We start from the raw sequence: 22429 nt of genomic DNA on the forward strand, positions 1-22429 counted from the left end.
GTAGTATGAGATATGAAGAAAGATAAGATCATAAAAGCTGTGTTAAATTCAAATAATAAATTTGTTGCATTGTTGTAAAATTAGGTGGTATTTATCAAATAGAAGAAAGAAGACTTTTAAATACTATTGGAAGATTAGTTTAAAGAAGACAAAAGATAACTTTAACTGAAGATTGATGAGAACGTTCGAATTTCAATTAGGCCTAACTTAGACTCCTTCAACATCCATCTGAACTAGCTCGAACAAATTTATTCAGAATCCAAACCCATTGCATAATTTTACTTTATCATCATCCTGAATCATCATTCAGCTTTTAAATAAATAAATATTTTAATTATTTAAACTGCATATTTTTATTCACTCTTAACGAATCCCCACCCCTGAGATTTTTGTAACCCAATGATTGAGTAATGTTCAAATACTCAATGTCGATTACTCAGCAGATGTTTGCCAAAACAGCTGTTAGTTATTATTCTTATTAATTAGATATAATAATTAGCAACAAAATTAGAGAATTATATAGGTTTATTTCATTCTATAAAATACTTACAGCCTACTGAGAAACGTACATGTTTCGGCAGAATTAAAATAAATACTAATTTTTAACGTGTATGAGGTACGAGTTTGAAAACCAAAAGACTTTGAAAAACAAGGATAAAAAAACTATAGGTAATTTTATAAATATATTTTTCAATTTAAAAGCAAATTATTTGATTTTAGAAACATGATATAAGCGAAAGACACATTTTATGATTTCAATTCCATGATGCTCACAGTTCCTAACTAGGTTTTCCCATACTTCACAACCACTTACATCTGTTCAGCTCAAACCTCTTTCCAATCTCATAACCCATTTCCGTTATCTAATCGAACTGCCACATCCACTAGTGTGTGCGGTAGACAGAGTTGTGGTTCTTTGTAGAAGTAGTAAACAGCGTAGGATGAGTGCGAAAATGGCCTCCATCAACGACCCTTTGAAAAAAAAGTTCGGTTTGGGATAGAGAGTTTCAATCTTAAATACTTCAAAAGGAATTAAAATTTTAGACGCAATGGTGTATGATAATGCAGCGTACTTGGACTCTCTAGTGATGATATGAGGCTGCAAAATTTTAATTTCATTTGCAAAATTTTGCTTTTTGAATTTAGAATAAATATGCACAATTTAGTACCAAAAGAAAATGTGGAGCATACATTTCATAGAGACAGAAGGTAACAGTTTAGTTGAAGCGGACACATTTCTGTTTTAGCTGTGATATACAAGTTGTTGTGTAAAAAATACATTTTTTGGTAAGAAGGTTTATTAATGGGTTAGTTTGTATTATGTTATGTTGTTTGAGAGAAAAGTGACGAAGTTGAGTTTCAAACTCAACTTATAGTGATTCAGTGGTAGATCAAGGTATACAGAGTTACATTGTCGACAAAACCCGATGAACTTACACCATCACAATTTCCTATGTCTACCCTGGTATTTTTTATACAATACATCGTCAACAGCATGATCAAAACAATACCTTTCACGAAACTCAGAGCTGTTCTTTTCTGTATCCAATCTATTCACCAAATTATTAAATTTGTACTCGATGATCATTTAAATCACTTTACAATTGACAACACTAGATTCATCATATACCCGTGACTTAATATTTTGGATTGAATTTAGAATGCATTCAGGTCCAAGAGCATTGAGAATCTCAAGCAAGGACTCAGGTGTCTGCTAGGGCGCTGTATGTTGAGGGGTGTAGGCAGGGGGTGGTGGGGGGGGGGGCGCCGAGACGCCTGCGCTTGACTGTGGTGACACGCGGGTAAGCGACGCCCGCTACTCAGTCTGTGTGCGGCGCCGAGACAGTGCGTGTGTCACGGGTCGTTGCCATGTAGCGCCGTGTGTCATGGACAAACTATGATCAACCAACCATATGTTGAGGGAGGTCCAGATATTAAAGGTGTGTAAATTAAAAAAGAGATTTGGTGTTAAACGTTTCTAAGCGTTTTAAGGTGTGTCTCTTTGATTTAATTTTGGCTTTGAAAATTAGTTTTACGCTATCCATAGTAGTTCTTAGTCGTGTATATTTCGATTTATATACTTTTTACACGGGACACAATGTACGTAATTCATCCAACAGGGAATTCACAAGCATAAGTTTACAGAATATATCGGCACAAATTCTTAATACTGTAGTACAAAAATTATGAATTGTACGAAGTAAAATAAAATGTAATCATGTGATTAATAAATCTTGTTAATTGGGACGGTAATGATAGTTCGAAAGAAATTTGGCAATAAATGCAACAAACAAAGAAACGTTAATTTTCAATTTATTTTGACTGTACTCAAAACTTCGGTAACTGAGATATCATGATACCAACTGATGAGTAATTAATTTTTGTTCCTTGATTGTCAAAGACCTTAAAAATGGTCGAGTGTCTTATACCACATTTTTTTAAGTATATAACAGTCTTTTTCCTCAGTTAATTATTTTATTGTCACTTTATTAGCCATTTGCGTTGTATATAATAGCTATTATTCCTTAGAAATGATAATGCAAGAAATGATTGCAGCTTGCAAATAATGTAGGCTATTCCTGATGTCCAAACTTACTTTATGCAAAATCGATGTGCTGGTCAATAAAAAATATTAGCAAATTCCTTACCCCATAATATTACAAAGAAACATCTTAACCTTTAACCTAAATTAGTCACTTTGAAAGATCTATACTTATAACACGATTCTTGAAATATGCTGTGAGGTGTTAATTAAAACAAACATTTTTGAATGTAATTCAAATTGATTGCCACAATGCAAGCAAAAAATGAAACTTAATTAGCACTGATCGAATGAACTCGAAATTTAAATTCCGTGAGGTTCTGTTCCAATCCATGTTTGAGTTTACTGTTGACAGTCGACAACGATAATTAAGCACTTTTGTCATTTAATCTGATAGGCAGCGTGACAATAAACACATGCCTTGCTTTGAAAACTATTTCCCTGGTAAATAATGTGATTGGTAAATGCAGTAAGTGAAACAATATTTACTGTTCGTTAGATCATTAATTTTCTAAAAAATAATTACCCAACCATACAGAAAAACTAAAACCTCATGTGGCCTCAATACATGTGCTATGATGGTATGTTAATTTATTCCATCCCACTAAAGATAAATAAACAACTATTAGCCTTAGTTTTGTTTATTTTTGTATACCTATTTTATAAATAAATATTCCATGTGTTAGTTTAGTTTTACAAGAGTAGATTGTTTTAAATTGAACAACATTATACAGTATAATCGAACACAATTGACGTCTATGTATGTAATAATACAACTGATGGATAGTCGTGTCCTCAGAGAAAACTTGCACCATAAAATAGCATCAGTTATATAATAATGCCTGTAGTGTTATAAAATAAGGTGATGCTGTATGTTGCATTTAGCTTCAAACAGCTGTTCTTGCCTATTGTCTTCAAACTGTAAAATCCCACATTATTTTCAATTAGAAATAACCCGAAAACCATTTTACTGTCTTTACTGTAATTAGCAACTTCCTAAGTATGTAAATCCATTACGGTGAGATATACTATAACATTTTACATGTAAAATATTCCAGAAACAGCCAATACAGTATTATTAAATTTACAACAGATCAGTTTTAATTTACAACGGATCACTTGACTTGTATTGAACAACTAAGAACTAAATGAGTCTAAAACCGCACAAAACTGTTTTTTTCGTTATTTTATTTCCAATGGACGTAGGCATGTTTCAAGTAATAAAAAATTTTCTTATGCATGTAAAGAAGTAGAGCGTCAAAAGTTCGAACCCATTTGGACCGTAGGTTCAGATTACCGATTTGTTCGGATTTTCAGACATAACCTAGAAATGCCTAATAGACACATAATTAGTCATACAGTATTAAAGATACAGTTCTAGGATACTGGAAATAAAATAAAAACAATGGTTTTTGTACTTAGGTGTTTTTGGTACATTACCAACAAGCTGTTATGCCCGCGAAATTGTAAAACATATCAGTTCTAATTAAATATTTAAAAACCCTCAGGAGCGATTTGGATTTTTGACGTTTCGGATTTTTGAAGTTTGGATTTTTGACGCTCTACTGTACATAAAAATAGTTTGATCATGATCTGTTTAGTCGTTTTTCAGTAGAAGGACGCGTAAAACAGCCTTCTGGGACATGACAGACAGACAGAAATTGAGATAAGCCTTGTTTCGGCTTCTTTAATATAAAAAACTTATAAAATAGATCATTCCGAACAATTGTACGGACAAAAATCTAATTTATATTGATTTGTTATTTTTTACTGAAGGGTTAAGCGTAACTCTATATAATAAACGTAAATAGTTACTAAACTAAAAAACACTTACCGGTTAAAAATTACGAATGAAAGGTTGTTTTACTCGACGAAAATTTCATACTTCGAACACAATTTAAGCATGGGATCTAGATACAATATCTCTGTCTCACTTATAAACATGTTTGCACGAGACAAACATTTAACAATAAATCTTCAAAGCAAGCCACTTAACTTTGTTTAGCAAGACTCTCTGCTTGTTTGCTCGCTCTTAATCAAGTTTATGAGTTAAATGAAAGAACTCTTTACACAGTCAATTTTAAGTCTCTTTACTTCCATGTATTTATTACTAATTTAATTTAATTTACAATTTGTTTTGTTGAGAAAGTAGTTTTAAACAAGAAATTGAGAAGAAGAATTCTTGAATCAAGACTACCACAACTAACTAATTGTACAGTTAAATATGGAGATGCTCAGATAGATCCAGAATCGTTATTTAAAATAGGTGTTTATAACAGTCTTTACTGATTTGCTTGGGTGTAGCAAGTAATGTTTATTAATGTTATGGTACCTACCAATTGTTATGAAAGAAAGTGATCTATATCCACAAGAGAATATTTTACAAATACCTAAAAAAGGATTCAATGCAGTGTATGTTAGACGGTTAGGAATATTTTCAACAAACTTATGCTTTTAAACAATTGAATTTTTACTTTAAATGGTTTGACTGCTCTTAAAACAGTTCAGTAAGGCAAATAGCTTATTTTAAAGTATAACAAGATACCAACAGTCAAGAGTTTTTTTTTTTTTTACTGTCTAAAAATATTTTGTCCAAACTAAGACCAATTATTGTGTGATATAGTTCCGACTATACAGGAAGTCAGACAGAAGAATAAATAACACATAGTTGTTAATGGTTTCACAGTTTGCATACTAAATGACCTTGCCCTTATCATTGGCAAGGTCATTGGCCTGATAAGAGTCTAGTCATTGTTGCTATATTCCTTGTGCTGTATTATTTTTTCCTGCTAGTCTTTACCATTGTCTTTTTGAAATTAACAATATTAGTGAATAACAATATACATAATAAACATGTAAAACCTTAAAGAATGTTATAACTCTTATGTATTACTTGGAAACAAATACGGTACAAAGAACTTACGCATGCTATAAAACAATAACAAACTATTCAAATCGATTAAATAAAACAATCTTAATTAACATACTGTAAATCTATAAACTTGATAATAAACAAAACTTACAAACAAACTGCCAACAACCCGTCCGTCCCACCAACGCCTGCATAGCCTTTCATTTTTAAATTGATTCTTTTTACCTTATCGGTGATTTTAATACTAAAATCTTTCGAAGAATTGGCTGAAGAGGACCTCAAAAATATAACTTTCAATGAACCTAAAAAATAGAGAGTCCTAAATCAGGAAACAATAAAAAATAAATAATCACTTAGCTATGTATTTATCTAGTCTTGTCTTTTAATTATCCTTGATTTCATATATTTAAACAACACGCTATTTATAAAGTATATTGAACAATTACCCGATCCATGAAGCATTCTTAGTGCCTATGGGTGTCCTTTTTTTACATTGTATTGGTAGTTAGTGGATTATAATAAATGAATAACACTGAGTAACATATTTTGCCTAAACACTTTTGTTTTGTTTTTTCATAAAACAGATGGCTAAGGGATTAATTGTTTAATGATAACTCATGTACAAAGTTATAAACTACGTCTACCAACAGTTTCTACAAAATTTTAGTCAGCTGATAAAAAAAATATATGAAGAATAGTAACAAAAACCAAACCTACGGATAATGTATCCTTGCACCAACCAGTTATAAACCTATCCAACCACTACACCTAAACCAAACAGTGTATATTGGTTTGACAAACCTAAGGGCATTTTAAGGCATTGTCCATTCTATTACCATTCTGTTATTTTCTTTTTAAATATTTAAAACATTTAAAAGTCAACAGATTGATCTAGTAAGTCTATGTAAAATTATACAGTATTCACTTGGTTTTTATAAACAAACAGCCAGTAATGGTTTAAATAATATCATAATCATCTTAATTATAAATTTATAAAAAGGTAAGTTCAATTTTTTTTATTAAAATGTAATTTTTATTCCATGAAAACTGTATAAGTAAAACATAGGTTGACCTCTTATCAGTAAACATAAAAGGTAACCTTCAGATATTCACCATACAACACTGTGTTATTAATGCAGTTGCCGCACGTAGTCGAGTGGCGACCCACCTTTACACTGTTGCATCTTTCATCAAACCCTTTCAACAATATTCCCCTGAAGGTAAACCTCCAATACAGCTCCAAACTTCGATCCTTTGTCCCTGTCCCAAACATGAAACATGCGCTTGTAAAAGCCTCTCAACTACGTTCAAAAGCATGCTATTTTATATGTATGATCAAAAAAGAGAATTGTTATGGGCACAACAATTTGAGTCGTAATACTACATTTGGCCAGTTGTTATTGATTTTATAACTGCTTTATTTATTTATAAAAATAGAAATAAGGTTTGTTTGGTTATTGCCGAACGAAAACTATGTCTCATTTTGTAGGAAACGTCATATATGAGAGATTATTGAGAAAGCTGTAGGAAAGTAAACTATACAAATAAAGTAACCTAATATGGACGGATTTCATTCCAACCAAACTATCCGGGTTGATAACCTACAATAGTTGCTAATAGTGAACAACTACAGCATTAAATTAAAGTTAGTAGTTATTGAACAAGTAGTGAGTTATAAATATGTATAAGTAAGCTGTATAAGTATTGAGTTATTGAGTTAGTAGTTATATTGAACAACTACAGCATTAAATTAAAGTTAGTAGTTGTCTAAAAATAATTGTTTGGCCAACAGTATGCTTGACAGGCAGTTTGCTTTACCGTATAAAACTGATAAGTACCTATATTATCTATATTTTAATTGGCAAGCATGTTTTTTTTAACCTTTTTTCTCAGTTCGTGTGCATTGTAGGGAAAATCTACGGATACTGTGAGAAATGTATTTTCTTGTAAGTATGCATAATCCCTTTATAAATTAAAATAGGCTCAAAAATAAACACAAAAAAGAATTTAAAATTTTACAAAATTAACATGGGACTTATGGGTTGCCTTACTGGTGACGAAATAACAACGAAAAATAAACAGAAAATTAAAACAAATTGAAGAAATTCCAATCACATGTTTTATTTACAGCGTAGGTTAAAAATAGCCGTATATAACATATCTTTGGTCGAGTTTTCAACCACTGGACGACCACTAGTATATCTTATTCGACAGAAATAATGAACATCTAATATCATTGTAGATAACAATAGTCTTAACTTCTATTAGCGTAAGTGATTTCTCATTAAAAATTATAACGAATTTTTGTGTGTTCCTGTTGATGACGCTTGATATAGCTAATGTATAACCAGTGTTATGTACTGTCTCTCTATGTGTTCCTCTCTTATTTTGGGGATAGATAATACGATTTATGGTTTACTCTTTGGTTCAAGCAAACAAGCAATCCATTTTGTGGATAGTTATGTCATGGGGTATAATTAAACTTAAATCATAAAAACAAATAAATTATTTATTTATGGTTCCAATTTTATCTTGAAGAATTTGAAGCAGTTGTTGGTTTATAAATAAATGAAAGATGGTTCTTCTGAAATACTTAGTCAAGCTAAAATTAACAATCAATATGAAGTTTATAGCTCCCTTAAAAACCATGCAACGTTCAGAATATTCTGGACATTTTATATTTATTTTACAAGTAATTTACAATATACATAATACCATTGTCCGTTAAGTATGTACAATTGTTCTACACATTTTTTTATTTGGTGAATAAAGGCTGTAGCAAATAATAATTATCCTTTTCTAGGAAGTAGAAACTCTTTTTTGTTTGTATTTTCAAATAGGTAAAGGAAATGATTTCAAAGTATCATTCAACCATTTGCATTCAGACAGCACAGCCGGAAATTGCTTTAAAAGGAACTACGCTTGGATAAAGTTACTTCTTGAGCAGAAAATCGAGATCATAAGTGTTTCCACAAATATTGTATGTTTGGTATATACAAATAATTGTCAGTGACATTTTTACAGACATACTTGTACAGATGAAGGACTCTTTAACGTATTTTATATAATTTAAAAAACTATTATAGGTAATATATTGAAACATACATTTTCCTTTAAGTTTCAACATCAGAAAAAATGTTGTAAAGAGAAAAAACTAGCATAACATATCTTTAAAAATAGGAGCTAAACTTTTACTCGTCTGTTTAAATTAATTGTGTATGCACTTTTTCACTTAAGAATCCTGACTGGTTGTAGGTAAGGGTAGTGTCATAAGGAATTTATAAAATTCCTTTTTTATCCAGAAGCTAGTTTCATCACAAAATGCAACTGTCTTACAATCACCTATCGCGTTTACACAAATTTTATGGGAACATTAACTGCTATGTAATGTCACCATCATTTAAATAAACGTTGAATATGAATATTTCTTTACTAAGATATTCACTAGAATGAGTGATTAAAACTGTATTTTATCATTCCTTCAATTCTGAATTCACTCTATTTTAAGATGGAGCAAATCTCAATCTAAAGAGAATGTAGTGCAGTACAACCAAAGTAAGCGGTCACCTTCAAAAAGCCCATCTTTCTTATATTTTCACATGATGTTAGCTAATGTAACATGCAAGACCATAGTTATAACTAATTTTGGAATAAAAAAAGGGTTTGACAGTAACGAACTCTGTTGGGGTTATTTGAAAACATTTGACAATATTTGCGAAACCAATAAGAAGCAAATAATTTACTATGACAATCTAGTCATGGATACATGATACAGCCATGAAAATCTACCATGACAATCCAGTATACAAGGTAGTCAAAAGCTTAGTGTATTGTATGACAGAAGAAAATAACTTCAAACTCCACTCGATAGCCAATGCTTCATTAAGTCCCGTCGGAATTGGTTTCATTAGCACAATCGGCTTCGCTCTAAGCTGCTAATGATTCTAGTAACCAAGATAATGGACGATTTGCCTTGGATATAACTTGAAGTGTCTACTCGGATAACCAGTCTAGAAATAAGCTTATATCCTGTTATTAATTTAAATATTTTTTTTATGTTACGTGAATAGATTCCATGTTAATTATAACAACGGAGTATGAGCTCAAATAAATTCCGATAATAATATAAACCAAAATCCTTTTATACCTATGAAATAAGTGGACTACAACAAGCATTTGTCGTTTTTAATGATAATAAGCTCTTAATATTTTAATATCAATGTTATTTTAAATAAAATTTAATTTACTGAACTTTTAATTCATTTCAATTTAGATTTTATGGCATTAAATCAAACACGCATAACTGTTATAATTTGTCAAAAAAGTCTAAGCTTACTTTCTGGGTGTAACCCTCCATGAAATCCACTTTTACATGAAAGACATGTCAAGGTACTGTAAGTATAAAATATAATTATGACTTTTGAATTCATAAAATTACATTAACAAATTACGCCTTTCATTTAAGTAATGCAGTTAATCCATAATAATTCAACCAAACAATTTGTATATGATAACAATATATTTTTCTTTTTATTAAAAATCCAACCTTTTATCCCTACCTTACAAGTTATTTATAAATTATTATATGAGCTATTCGGCCAATAGGTGGAAGTTTTAAAGAACTAATTCAACCACAAAGTGCTAACAATATTTCAGAAAGATAAGAGTAATATTTCGTATTCCACGGGAGAGGTGAGCAACTTTGAATGGCCTGACGCTTCGACGCCCTTTCTTGCTGAAATAAGCTCCCATTGTTAGAGATTCCTTCCCATTACCAGGTGCAGTTCACACTCATGATCCATAAGTATAAACTGAAAAGATAACAACTATTTGTCGGATCACCAAAGTTATGGTGGACTGTAGTATAGTCTTTGCTCTTACCGATATTATTGTAACAAACCTTATTCTAGTAATATTTACCAGTCAATCTTGTGCAAGAGTAAATTCAATAGAATGCTTCTTATCAGCAGATATATCTATAAGAGTATCAAACACCCAAATAATAACACAACTACAGTTTTCCTACACCACGTACAATATACATGACTAAAACAATTCTAGGTACATAGAAAACCATGTGTGATTCATTGTGTTTAAACATATTACCAGATCCTAGTCAATAATTTTCAAAAGTGTAAAGTTGATAAAATTAATTTTATAAAGCTGTAAATGATCTTAATAGTCTTGTTAAAGTATTCTAACATTTTTGTAAACTTTACGGTTTTGGAATTACGTCAAAATTGGGCGCCATGTAAAATATTTTGTTTCTATAGTGAAAAATATAATACCCTGGATAAAAAAAACTGTTTTTTCGTGTTTAATGGAATTTCCCAGGAAACGGCAATAGTTCTGGATTCAATAATTGTGTATCATAACAGTGGAATAAACTACTTCATTTCAACGTGATGTCTGAGATCGACTTATTAACACGGCCATTATGGCGAAACTACAAGTTTCATCAATTAGAAACGTTTGTCTGATAGATATTATAATTGATTAACACTTTAGAATACAATACACAACATAGTTTTTTAAGAAGTTAAGAGTTATAGATGGTGCCATCTAATGAAGGTCTCAAAATTCAATATTTATGAACATATTTATTCCAAACCCTAATACTCTAAGGGAATATGTACATTGTTCAGCTATTTCATCCTGAATAAATAATTACTCACTTATGTAAAGGCTAAAGCCAAATATTATTTTCAAGTTGTTAGAATTAACTATTTATAATCCGATTCCCACTGTCACCGATTCAATGCGTTCAATTGTTCGTGAAAACCAGGTCCAGTTTTGAGGCAGCTTACGAATACTTTCTCGAAGTTATGAGTACATATAGGCTAACACGATACACTATACACAAAGACTCTTTTTATTTTATTTTTCTATCGGAAATAGAACAACAATTACAAACATCCCAGAGGAATACATAAATAAACTATAAGTTATATAACCCTTTTTAAAACACACAAGTTCAAACGCTCTGCTATGTCGGTGTTTCCGAGTGTGTTTAATGTAATGTTGCTTGCGCTCACCAAATCATTAGTCATCATAAGTAAATATTTACATAACCTCGCTTGTTTCTCGTTGCATGGAAACACTCTAGCAGGTTGTGTGTGCTATTTGGTTATACTACACCTGAAGTATTCCCAGTCTCGTGGTAACCTAAAATGTATGACTTTTGTACAATTTCAACTTTTAGGGGTAAGTGAAAAGTTAGAAGGGAAACAATAACTCAATATGTGCAAAGTAACTGGCTGCAAAGTAATTGCCCATATTTCAAATTTTAAAGTTTACTTTCTGTATAATAATACATTTAATTTGATTTTAGAAGAGAAACACTCAAATTCAGTCGAATTACCTAGTAAACATCACACATTTCGAGGATTAAAGTAAGTACTACGAAAATACTACTGACATCACTTCAACTTGAACACTCCTCAACCTTGTCATCCTACTACCACAGACGAATGTTGGAGCTAGTCAGTGATGTCAAGTGTTTGGGCCTCACCATCGTGGACGTTTCATATAACCGTGATTCATTTTATAAATAAATATTTTAAATCCAGTCTAGGGTTTTATCATATATATATATATATATATATATATATATATATACGTTATGATTGCTACTTTCACCTAAACAGTAAACAGTTTCTACCTACCCGTGTCAAAAAAATAGTTTTACATGTTTCTCAATGCTATATGATTTGACTTATTTAAAAACATATTAATTAAGAAAACATAAAGAAGCCAGGTGTTTTTGAACTAAGGTATGAAAGCAAGAACATACAATTGAAGATGTTATTTGTATTTTCTCTTAGATTGTAAAATAAAGTTAGTTATCATAATAAGTGAGTCTACTTTATAAGGGTAAACCAACCCATGTGCGTCTGTGTATATAAAGCACAAAAGTAATGTTGTAAAGTAGTGATGTAACAGGTATGTAAGAGTTCTGAATATGTGATAGTATTATTCAGGAAATTCAAAAACACAGTATAATTAGTTTGAAAAAAGTTGAGCTACTCGGTTCAACTGAAAGGATGACTGGAATGCAATTAGGTTCTAAATTGGTTGACAATTAAATTGTATTCATATTTAATTTGTTGGACTGAAAACGCAAATGGCCATCAAACCTTGTTTTAATACCGTACAGGAATTCATTGAATCAGGTAATACTCGGATGAATAAAACTTCAACGTTTTATATAAATTAATCAACTGTGTTGAATAAATTGATGTATCCATTGGCTAGTATACAAGTTTTCCTATTTATTTATTTCTTGCTATGATGATTGAAATGAATTACTTATATAGTAATTTAAGCTACGTAAACAAATACAGTTTTAAATAAGTAAACAAGGTAAGTAATTAGAGACAAAATACACCATTTATAGTTTATTTTTGCTATGTATGTAATGTAATTAAACCGTCCCAATAAACATGAAATCGGGCTTAACAGATTACTAACAATTATATAAGGCATGATAGGAGATGTATGGTGATTCTAAACAAGCTGTAAAATGTAATTGTTAAGTTAAATAAAAACCAATTCGCTTGGGGTTTAGTCACTCTGTAAAAATAACTAGAACACAATGTAATCCAGTGGTAAGAGCATTACTTATCTGTGCAACTAGTGAGCAAAGTGAGCAATTGACTCACTCGAGAGAAATCCTTACTCACGAGCCGTACGCGAGTGTGGAATGGTTTCTCGAGTGAGGCGATTGCACTTTGGACTCAAGTTATATTTTTCCTTATATTATATTCTATTTTTATATTATATATTTATTACATTATATTTTTCCTACAGTTACCATAAAACAAATAAATTGGTAAAGAAACGTGCCTTCACGTTGCAAATCTGGAGTGAGACAAAGTAATTAGAGTGAGACGAATATTCTCACTTTGCTTTCTCAAATCAGTGAGAGAACATGTACATTGTTAGGTAACTGTATGAAAAGATATTTTGTTTTGGAGGCCCGGGTACGGGTCCAGCCAACCACAAATGACATTTAGGTTGGCTGTTTATATCAATGTCTAAAGTCGGCGGGTTATAGCCTACCTTTGACTCTAGGTAAAGATAAAAAACACGGACCCTTTGGTGACGTAAACATTCTCTGTGAAGATATATATATAAATATATATATATATAATACAAGAAAAATATATTTGGTTTAATAAACGTCACAGGAAAACACAATAAACCCCTTAACTAGTGTACATGTTGCTCGAAATCGAGCAATTGCAAAGAAGTAAACCCCTTAATAATCGTCATATTAACAGATTTGGAGTACTTTTTATACTTTTTACTGGTGATTCATATAAGAGAGATCATCATCGAGTTTTTGCCCATTCATGATTGGTCGAGGAAACACCTAGCGATATAACTCCGTCTTACTTTAAAATGATAAGATATTTAAAATGCGTAATTCCCTGATATGACCATTACTAAAGTAAAGATTTCAGCTTTGTGGTGAACAACAGTAATGTAATATAACAGTATAGGTAGTAATGTAACAGTAATGTAACAGTAATGTATAACACTAATGTATTACAGTAATGTAAGTTGGTGTGAGAGGTTGCAATATAGAGGTTTTACAGTCTTTGCATACGCTGGTTCAGGTCATGTAACTTAATCAACATTGCTTTAACACATGAGTTATTATGGTCAATGTTACGCAGCACTTTACATCTCATAGTTTACAAATGTAGTTTTTAATACTAATAAAGTTATACATAAATAACTAAATAAAAATGCCTTTATTATCAGGGTTCATACACCCTGATATACAGTAATGTTGTGTTTGTGTTGACAGTACATATATACAATGCTGAATTTTTTTACATCACTAGATTGAAACTCAAAAGTATTCTTAAGTTGTAATATATTTTTTTTTATTTAGTGTAATCAAACCACTTATTATGTACATTTATTTAATATAGGCCCATACTACAAGCTTATTGCAATATATATTTACCAAGTATTTGGCTTCATTATGTGCTACCATAACTCCTAACCTAAAATATAAAGAGACCCTAACCTCCGTGTTATCCGAGATCCTTGGTAACCGAGGTAGTCTCGATCCCAACAACCTCAGTTAATCGAAAGTATACTGTACCATAAACTAAGCATTAATGTTTAATTTTCGTCTTATGTCTAAGACAGTATCAGTTTCTAGTTGATCTCAGGACAAAGTCTATCTAAAGATCGGAAATGGATAGCTCTCACGAGGGTTGGAAATCTATCTCTATAATGGAAAACCGCTTTCCCTCAGAACCACGCAATCAATTTCCAGCAACATTCTGTAAAGTACCTTAGAATATATGAGTCCACGTTGCTACACATGTATTAGCAATTTCAGTAAATTATGATATGGAAAATCATATTCAATATTTCAAGTGTAATCAAATGTTAGCTCAACAGGTGCTAGGTTTGCGCATAATGAAGTTAATTTCGGAAATCCTCTTTTTTGTTTTATATTTTTGTTAAATAATATGCCTACGAGATAAAAAAACTTAACATTTACATTTCATCATATGTTATAGACATCCCGGATGAGGGTTCACAGATGACTGCCCCTTACGACCTTCACCAACAAACAGTATGAACGTTACTGCAAACACTACGTTGCCGACCCCCTCTGAATCAAGGTATGGTATTCTAAGTAGTGATGTCATCTTATTTAAGTGTTACTGAGTTAACTAACCAAAAAACTATATACAAAAAAAAAAAAAAAAAAAAAAAAAAAACTAAGATCAAATGTTTAATTCATTATATTTTGTCAATAGTCTTACTGGCTATTGACAAAATATAATGGATTAAACATTTGATATTTGTATATATTTTAAATTTTTAACTACAGGAGTTATAACTCATGTTTGCGCTGTGACGATATCACGGTTTGACACAATTGTTAGTCCAAGAACATTAAGAACAGAAGGTTTTGCCAGTAGAGGTGGATACCTTAGTATTTTCAACTCTCTTGAATCTTAAACATATCTTTCATTCGGCATCGTACCTATTCCGAATTCACTATGAAGATTATTCAACTTGATACACATTTAAAGTTAATTAAGGATACATATAATGTGTTACAGCTACTGTGGGCCGGGACTGGACCATTTCCACGCCACCTACCGTGGAGTCCACGGCTACGTCAGTCTGCTAGTCTGTGTGTTTGGATCCGTCGCTAATGTTCTCAACATTGCTGTGTTGACCAGGAGAGAGATGACGTCACCAACCAACGCCATCTTGACCGGACTGGCTGTGGCTGATCTGCTGGTTATGATAGAGTACATCCCCTTCGCGTGCCACATGTATCTGCCGCAGCGGCCTAAGAGGGAGAGGTAGGCTATTGTGGGGATCAAGTTTCTTCGTAGTCTATTTGGCAGTATTTATTTAATCAAAACTATGTTTTAAATTATCCACTTTGATCATTCTTCATCTAAATTAGGTCTACACCATACTCATCAATTGAAGTTAGATGGTTTGTAAGACGTCCAATAGGTGTATAATAAAGAGGTGTGTAATAATGATAGATGTTGAAGACTTTTGGTTGACGCTTCATCAATCCTTAAGGTGCAAGATCGTAACCGGACCCCGGAGTCATTTGTAATTTTCTATCAGTTGATGATACTATAACCAAACGTCAACGTTATGTAATGATCAGACAATGGCTTAGACCTTTGGCCCCCGTGAAAAATTCCTAAAGAGTAGGTCTACACAAAATTATACGTTATGCGAATATATGAACTTCTCAAGCTATTCGTTAATTTAAATTTCTTACCTTATCCTATCGTTTGCCAGTTTTATGCTAAGTAGAACACATTGTCGTAACCATCGCTGCGTTATGTGGTGCTAAAGTTTATTGGGCATGTTGTGGTCAAGTAGAATATTTCGATGATCCGAACATGACATTTTCATTGAGAGGATCGTAACTGTTAATTGCAACTGAAAGTCTGAATTGGCTGTGTTAGTGGCACGGTCAATGGAGTGACTATCAAGCCATTCATATAGTGATGTCATGGGTTCACGTTCTAGTAAAGCTACTAAATCCACAACAATGTTCCTGTATACAACGGTATACATTTTGCGATACTTGATACGATTCACAAGCAGTCTCATAGCGTTATTGTGGAGGAAATTTAAAACAACAAACATTATATTAAATAATAGATTGACAATATATTATCGCATTATACATTGATAGTTGTTGTTGTACAGTGATAGTTGTCACACCCAATGCATACTGGGTTTCCTAATAGCGTTACATAATTAAGCGGTTGCATGTTGACGGTTAGACTTTTTGATAAAAAAAAACTTTGACGCCGTTATGAATAAATTTTAGGAAAATAAATTGTATACTTTTTTAAGAAAATATAGGGATGGAGATAAGATGTATATGGTTTTTTATTGGTAAAATAGGCATTACTAGTGTAATCATAATGATTATCAAAGCACGTTAAGGAAAGCTGTTTTAAGCCACCAAAGGTGTAAACACGCTGTTAACAGGTTAACAATGCTTTTGAACAATGAACGTGGCGTAATTAAGTACCATAGGTAGCCAGAATTTGACCACAAGGTAAGTACTAAGAGTGAAAAATATGACGTCATGTAATGAGACATATTTTGAGCTGATATGGTCTTAGTGGCGTCATTTGATTAAGAAGATATGGTGATGGCTAAGTTGTTTGACGACGTCATTATTAATAGTTAGGGGTTCTTTGCAAAGCTATGACCATCCCAGATCGAATACCTGACAAGGGAAAACGTCATTTTCTAAAAACTTTAGGAATTTTCTTATGACAAACTTAAGAGTCCTTGGAGGCTAGCAGGCATGGATGATAGTCTTGGTTGATTGCAAACAACTGCTAGAGAGTAAAATATCATCCAAACATATTATTTTTACTCAAAACTGATTAAATATCTAGGACACTATGAGATTAGAAATTTTCTTTCTAGTTTGTTTTTTGTTTTATGAGATAGAACGTATAGGCCCAAGGACTCTTAAGCTCACCTGCACTTACCTGATGATGCTACTTTAGCTCTATTAGCCTTGTTTCTATATGACTGACCCTGATGTAATGCTAAGGTACTCCTATGGCTGGGCCCTGTTCGTCCTACTGCACGCCCAGGTGTCGCAGGTGTTCCACACAATCTCTATCTGGCTGACAGTGACGTTGGCTGTGTGGAGATACATCGCCGTGGCACATCCATAACGTAACAGAGAGTGGTGTGGCGTAGCAGCATGGTTACTCAATTACTGACCCTGATGTAATGCTAAGGTACTCCTACGGCTGGGCCCTGTTCGTCCTACTGCACGCCCAGGTGTCACAGGTGTTCCACACAATCTCTATCTGGCTGACAGTGACGTTGGCTGTGTGGAGATACATCGCCGTGGCCCATCCACAACGTAACAGAGAGTGGTGTGGCATGCAGCGTACTCTGGCAGCCATCGCGGCTGGCTACATCTGCTGTCCACTACTGTGTATCCCGCTCTACCTGGCCTTCGAGATCGAACCTAAGGTAATATATAAAAACCTGTTACCCCGGTGCTATTGAATATACGGTAGTTGTATTGCTAGGAGCGAAGTACTTTCGGTAAGATTTTATGGCTAATTTGCTTTGAATTTTACAGGTTTTAAAATATTATGACAACTATTTGACATAAAAGATATTTGTTATCATTTTTAAAGTACTTATTACTATTTCTACTTGCCCACTTCTGTAAGCAATTTAATTATCCTTAATTCATAATAATACAGGAGAGTTAAACATATAAAAAACAAATCCTCTAATTTTTTTAAATAATTTTTAAATTAGACTAGACACCCGTCGAAATTTATGGCTACCGTTGATGTTTTGAGCAAACTCATTTACCTATCAATAGATGGTGGAAACTCAATTTTTAGAACATTGGCTCGGCTTTAGATAAAGTAAGTTGGCTCTATAAATATGTTTAATTCTGACTACAATAAATGATGGTAAATTAAGAAACAGGAACGATCCGTGTTACCTCAGAGTAATAAAACAAAATTTTGTTTTATTACTCTTGGGTGTTACTATTGTCATTTATATTAATATAGCCTTCTATTATCTAGAATATTTAACAAATACCAATAGTACTACGATGTATAATTATTATTTAATCACACATGTTTGTAATTTATAATTTTTCCTCATATAGATCATACTTGAATGTGTCAAATAAATACAAATCTTAATTTAGAGAGATCTTTCTGAACTAGAGAGACCGTTACTAAGGGTCGGTGAAATAAAAAACTGAATTTGTTTATCATTAAAACTACATGATTTAGCATAAGAACTACATAAAGCTAATTCAGTGTATTACTTCTGAGATACTTAGCGAGAAGTTAAATTGGTTTCAGCATAAGTAAATTATTCATTTAACTGTATCAAAGTTTTAACTTTTAGTTCAATTTAATGAGAGGAACTTGAAGCAATTAATTTTGCAACGGTAGTACGTGTTAAACAGCTTAAGAGAATAACAATTAATAATTCAATGTTAAAGACTACTTTTCATATGAATGTAATATAATATCTACATTGACGATTTGTGATTATTATTTTAATATTTACAGATTGCGTTACTTGGTGAAGACGGCAACGACGCCATGCCCAACTCGACGACAGGCCAGAACACAACGCTGTATGTTGTGGACCTCAGCGAGATGGGCAAAGCGAACAACAACCTCCTGATGGACGTCAACTTCTGGGTGTACAGTGTTGTTATCAAGATAATCCCTTGTATAGCGCTGACCGTGCTGAGTCTGCGGCTGATCTGCGCGCTGCTGGACACCAAGAGACGCAGAGAGATGCTGACCAGTAGCAGCAGCAGGAAGTCTACCAGGGTCATGGAGAAGGAGCGACAGACAGACAGAACCACCAAGATGTTGCTGGCGGTGCTGCTGCTGTTCCTTCTCACTGAGTTCCCTCAGGGTATCCTAGGAGTGCTCAGCGTCGTGCTGGGTCAACGCTTCTTCCGGGACTGCTACAACAAGCTGGGGGAAGTGATGGATATCCTAGCCCTCATCAACTCCGCCATCAACTTCATCCTGTACTGCGCCATGAGTCGCCAGTTCAGGACAACGTTCACGGTGATGTTCAGGCCTCGGTGGATGCCCGTGCCACAGGTAGACGCCAACGGCCACAACAACCACACTACCACGCAGGTGACACAGGTCTAGCGGAGAGCCAGCAAGAGGGTCCCCTGCACTTCTCTCTAACCTCCCTCTTGCCTCTCCTTCCTTACAAGTGACCTTGCCAAGGTGGATGCCCGTGCCACAGGTAGACGCCAACGGCCACAACAACCACACTACCACGCAGGTGACACAGGTCTAGCGGAGAGCCAGCAAGAGGGTCCCCTGCACTTCTCTCTAACCTCCCTCTTGCCTCTCCTTCCTTACAAGTGACCTTGCCAAGGTGGATGCCCGTGCCACAGGTAGACGCCAACGGCCACAACAACCACACTACCACGCAGGTGACACAGGTCTAGCGGAGAGCCAGCAAGAGGGTCCCCTGCACTTCTCTCTAACCTCCCTCTTGCCTCTCCTTCCTTACAAGTGACATTGCCAAGGTGTCCCAGCTACGTCCCCAGACATTGCTCAACTATCTAGTGTCACGTTTGTTCTTACAACGATCGAGTCTTGAAAAGAAAGAAACATTTTGTCACATTAAAAGAGATGTACACTAATAAAGTCAATCACTCTGAATTTTTGTTCTAACTGTTTACATACTTAAAAATTTGTTTTGAAAGCCAGGTATGTGAAGGATAAAACTAATCTGAGCCTTGGTTTTATCTTTTACAACAAAGGTTTAGTAAATGAGGCATAAATGGAGTAAATATTAGTTAAATATTACTCAAAATGTATTAAATGTGCTATGTACTTTTTTATAACAATTTAAGATCCGTGTATTTACATATTTTACTCGTGTTGATATAAATTGTGTAGTTTTTATAAAACTGTTAAAAGTACGATGTAATGTTTATTTTATGTTGCAATTTTAGCGAAATGCCTACCTAAGTTGTGAGCCCCCTGGGAAGGAATTTCGCAAAGTCATAAATGTTTTAACAAAATGTATAAACTGTACCAAAAAAAAAAAATAAGAATATTTTTCATTGTTATCTTGAATGGATTACAATACTTGTGTAAATATTAAAATATACAGTTGTACTTTGTTAAAATGACTCATTTTGTAGCCCAAGCCTTTGAAATCAAATGTGTAACGCACCTATCCTGATTGCACTAAACAAAATCCAAAAATTACTACTGTAATACCATTTCGAATAAACCCATTCTTTAGGTTTTTCATTTCAAAACAGCGATCCCAAACATTAACGTAAGAAAATTGTCTTAGAAGTGTTTTTCAAGTGACAAGGACCTTGATGAAAGACAAGCAAAGTGACCCTAACAAAATACACATTGTCCACAACTAATTTTCTCAACTAAAATTGCATCGATACAATGTTGAGGCCACATTGTTCGGTCCAATACTTTTTCACGTATAATAAAAAGATAGATTACTGCGTTTCTATATGTGAAATTATTTAAGTGGTATGATAAAGGATTAGATAAAATCAAAAGAGCTAAATATACCTGTGCTTCGCAACGACGCTCGGCGCGGCGGGGAGTACGCGAAAGAGAACAATGCTGTTCTGAATATCTGTTGCTTGAAATAGTTACACATCCATAGCTTTAGCTTTAAATGTTCAATTGAAGAATAATTTACATCGTGAATTAAAGAAAGCATATATTCCATAACTGTTTGGGTGCAGAAAGATTATAATTATTTCCAGTTATACAAAGGAAATACTTAATATTTAGCAGATGGATGAATTAAAGTGAAATCTAAGTTTTGTAAGTCTTATATGTATTGCTACAACTGATCAATCAATTATAGTTTTTCTTCTGTAAAAATATAAAATGAAAATGCAATAATCGGACGTGAATATAACCAAAGTTGACTAAGTAACTTGAATTTTACAATACATAAAGACGAATAAGTCAATAGCTCGTCAGGGTTTTATTTCAAAGAGAAGGGTTAATAAATTATTGCAGCAATTAGGAGGATTATTCAAATCTATCATTCCGATCTAAAAGGTGAAGTATTAAGGTGCTCGTTCAACATCATATTTATGCTCATATTATTATACTCACTAATAACCTTGTTCACATGGAATCATTTTGTTATCAAGTAATCTCCTATTAATTAGCCAATTTATTGCGGATTAGAATGTTCCGATTGAAATAATGTTGGAAACACTACGAATCGATTTGAGTACAATATATAATGTATAATTTTCGCAAACACACAGAAAAGCGTTTTCATGATTGTTTTAATATAATCTAGGTAACTAAGAAATCATATGTTGATGACAAATCCTTAATAATATACCTCGGAATACGAGTAATTATAATTAGTAGTCGGCGTAATTATAGTAATCATAATTAATTGTAGTGATTATAAACGCGTAAAACTAGCTTCTATACACCGTGATTTGTGATTTTGGAAGAATATTGTATTAATTAAAAAAATAATTTTATTAAGCCTATAAATAGCTAAATGGGTAAAAACTCTTTTTGGAAAATCAAACCGTATAGTCTTATAGAAAACAATTTCTAATTTTACAAAAATAAATTTAACAAAATGATTTATAAACTTAAATGATATTTTATAATGAGTTTACAGTAGTTTTGAATATGAGTTACGTCACCCAGGCTAGCTATAATAATCAAAGTTTTAGTATAGAAAACGTAAGAAAGTGGGTACACTAGTACGTATGTTCTGTACTATCGTGGATAGTAGGGACATTCAAGATACTATAGTTTATACAATACTTAGCTATATCATCGTAAAGTCTGTATGTAGTTAATAAACCCGTATCCTACTTAGTTAAAAGGCAATTTATTTCCTGAAGAAAAAAAACTACAAACTTTTCTTGGAAACGTGTATTTTACGGCAGATTATCAATCTGTTATCAACCGTCAAAGGTA

The 22429-nt window shown here is 32.9% G+C and overlaps 1 protein-coding gene across 1 annotated transcript; it reads left to right on the forward strand.

Moving 5' to 3' along the window:
• Positions 1-1831: 1831 nt before the first annotated feature.
• LOC128986479 (G-protein coupled receptor dmsr-1-like) lies at positions 1832-20187 on the forward strand. The gene is made up of 5 exons (XM_054406876.1): positions 1832-1940; positions 14960-15064; positions 15512-15760; positions 17699-17939; positions 19016-20187. Exons 2-5 carry the CDS (start codon positions 15018-15020, stop codon positions 19619-19621), a joined length of 1143 nt encoding a protein of 380 aa, XP_054262851.1. The 5' UTR covers positions 1832-1940; positions 14960-15017; the 3' UTR covers positions 19622-20187.
• The last annotated feature ends 2242 nt before the right edge of the window (positions 20188-22429 follow it).

Source organism: Macrosteles quadrilineatus, unplaced genomic scaffold (assembly GCF_028750875.1).
Source record: "Macrosteles quadrilineatus isolate MER2022 unplaced genomic scaffold, UCM_ALF_1.0 Scaffold_2__2_contigs__length_208266976, whole genome shotgun sequence".
NCBI lineage: Eukaryota > Metazoa > Arthropoda > Insecta > Hemiptera > Cicadellidae > Macrosteles > Macrosteles quadrilineatus.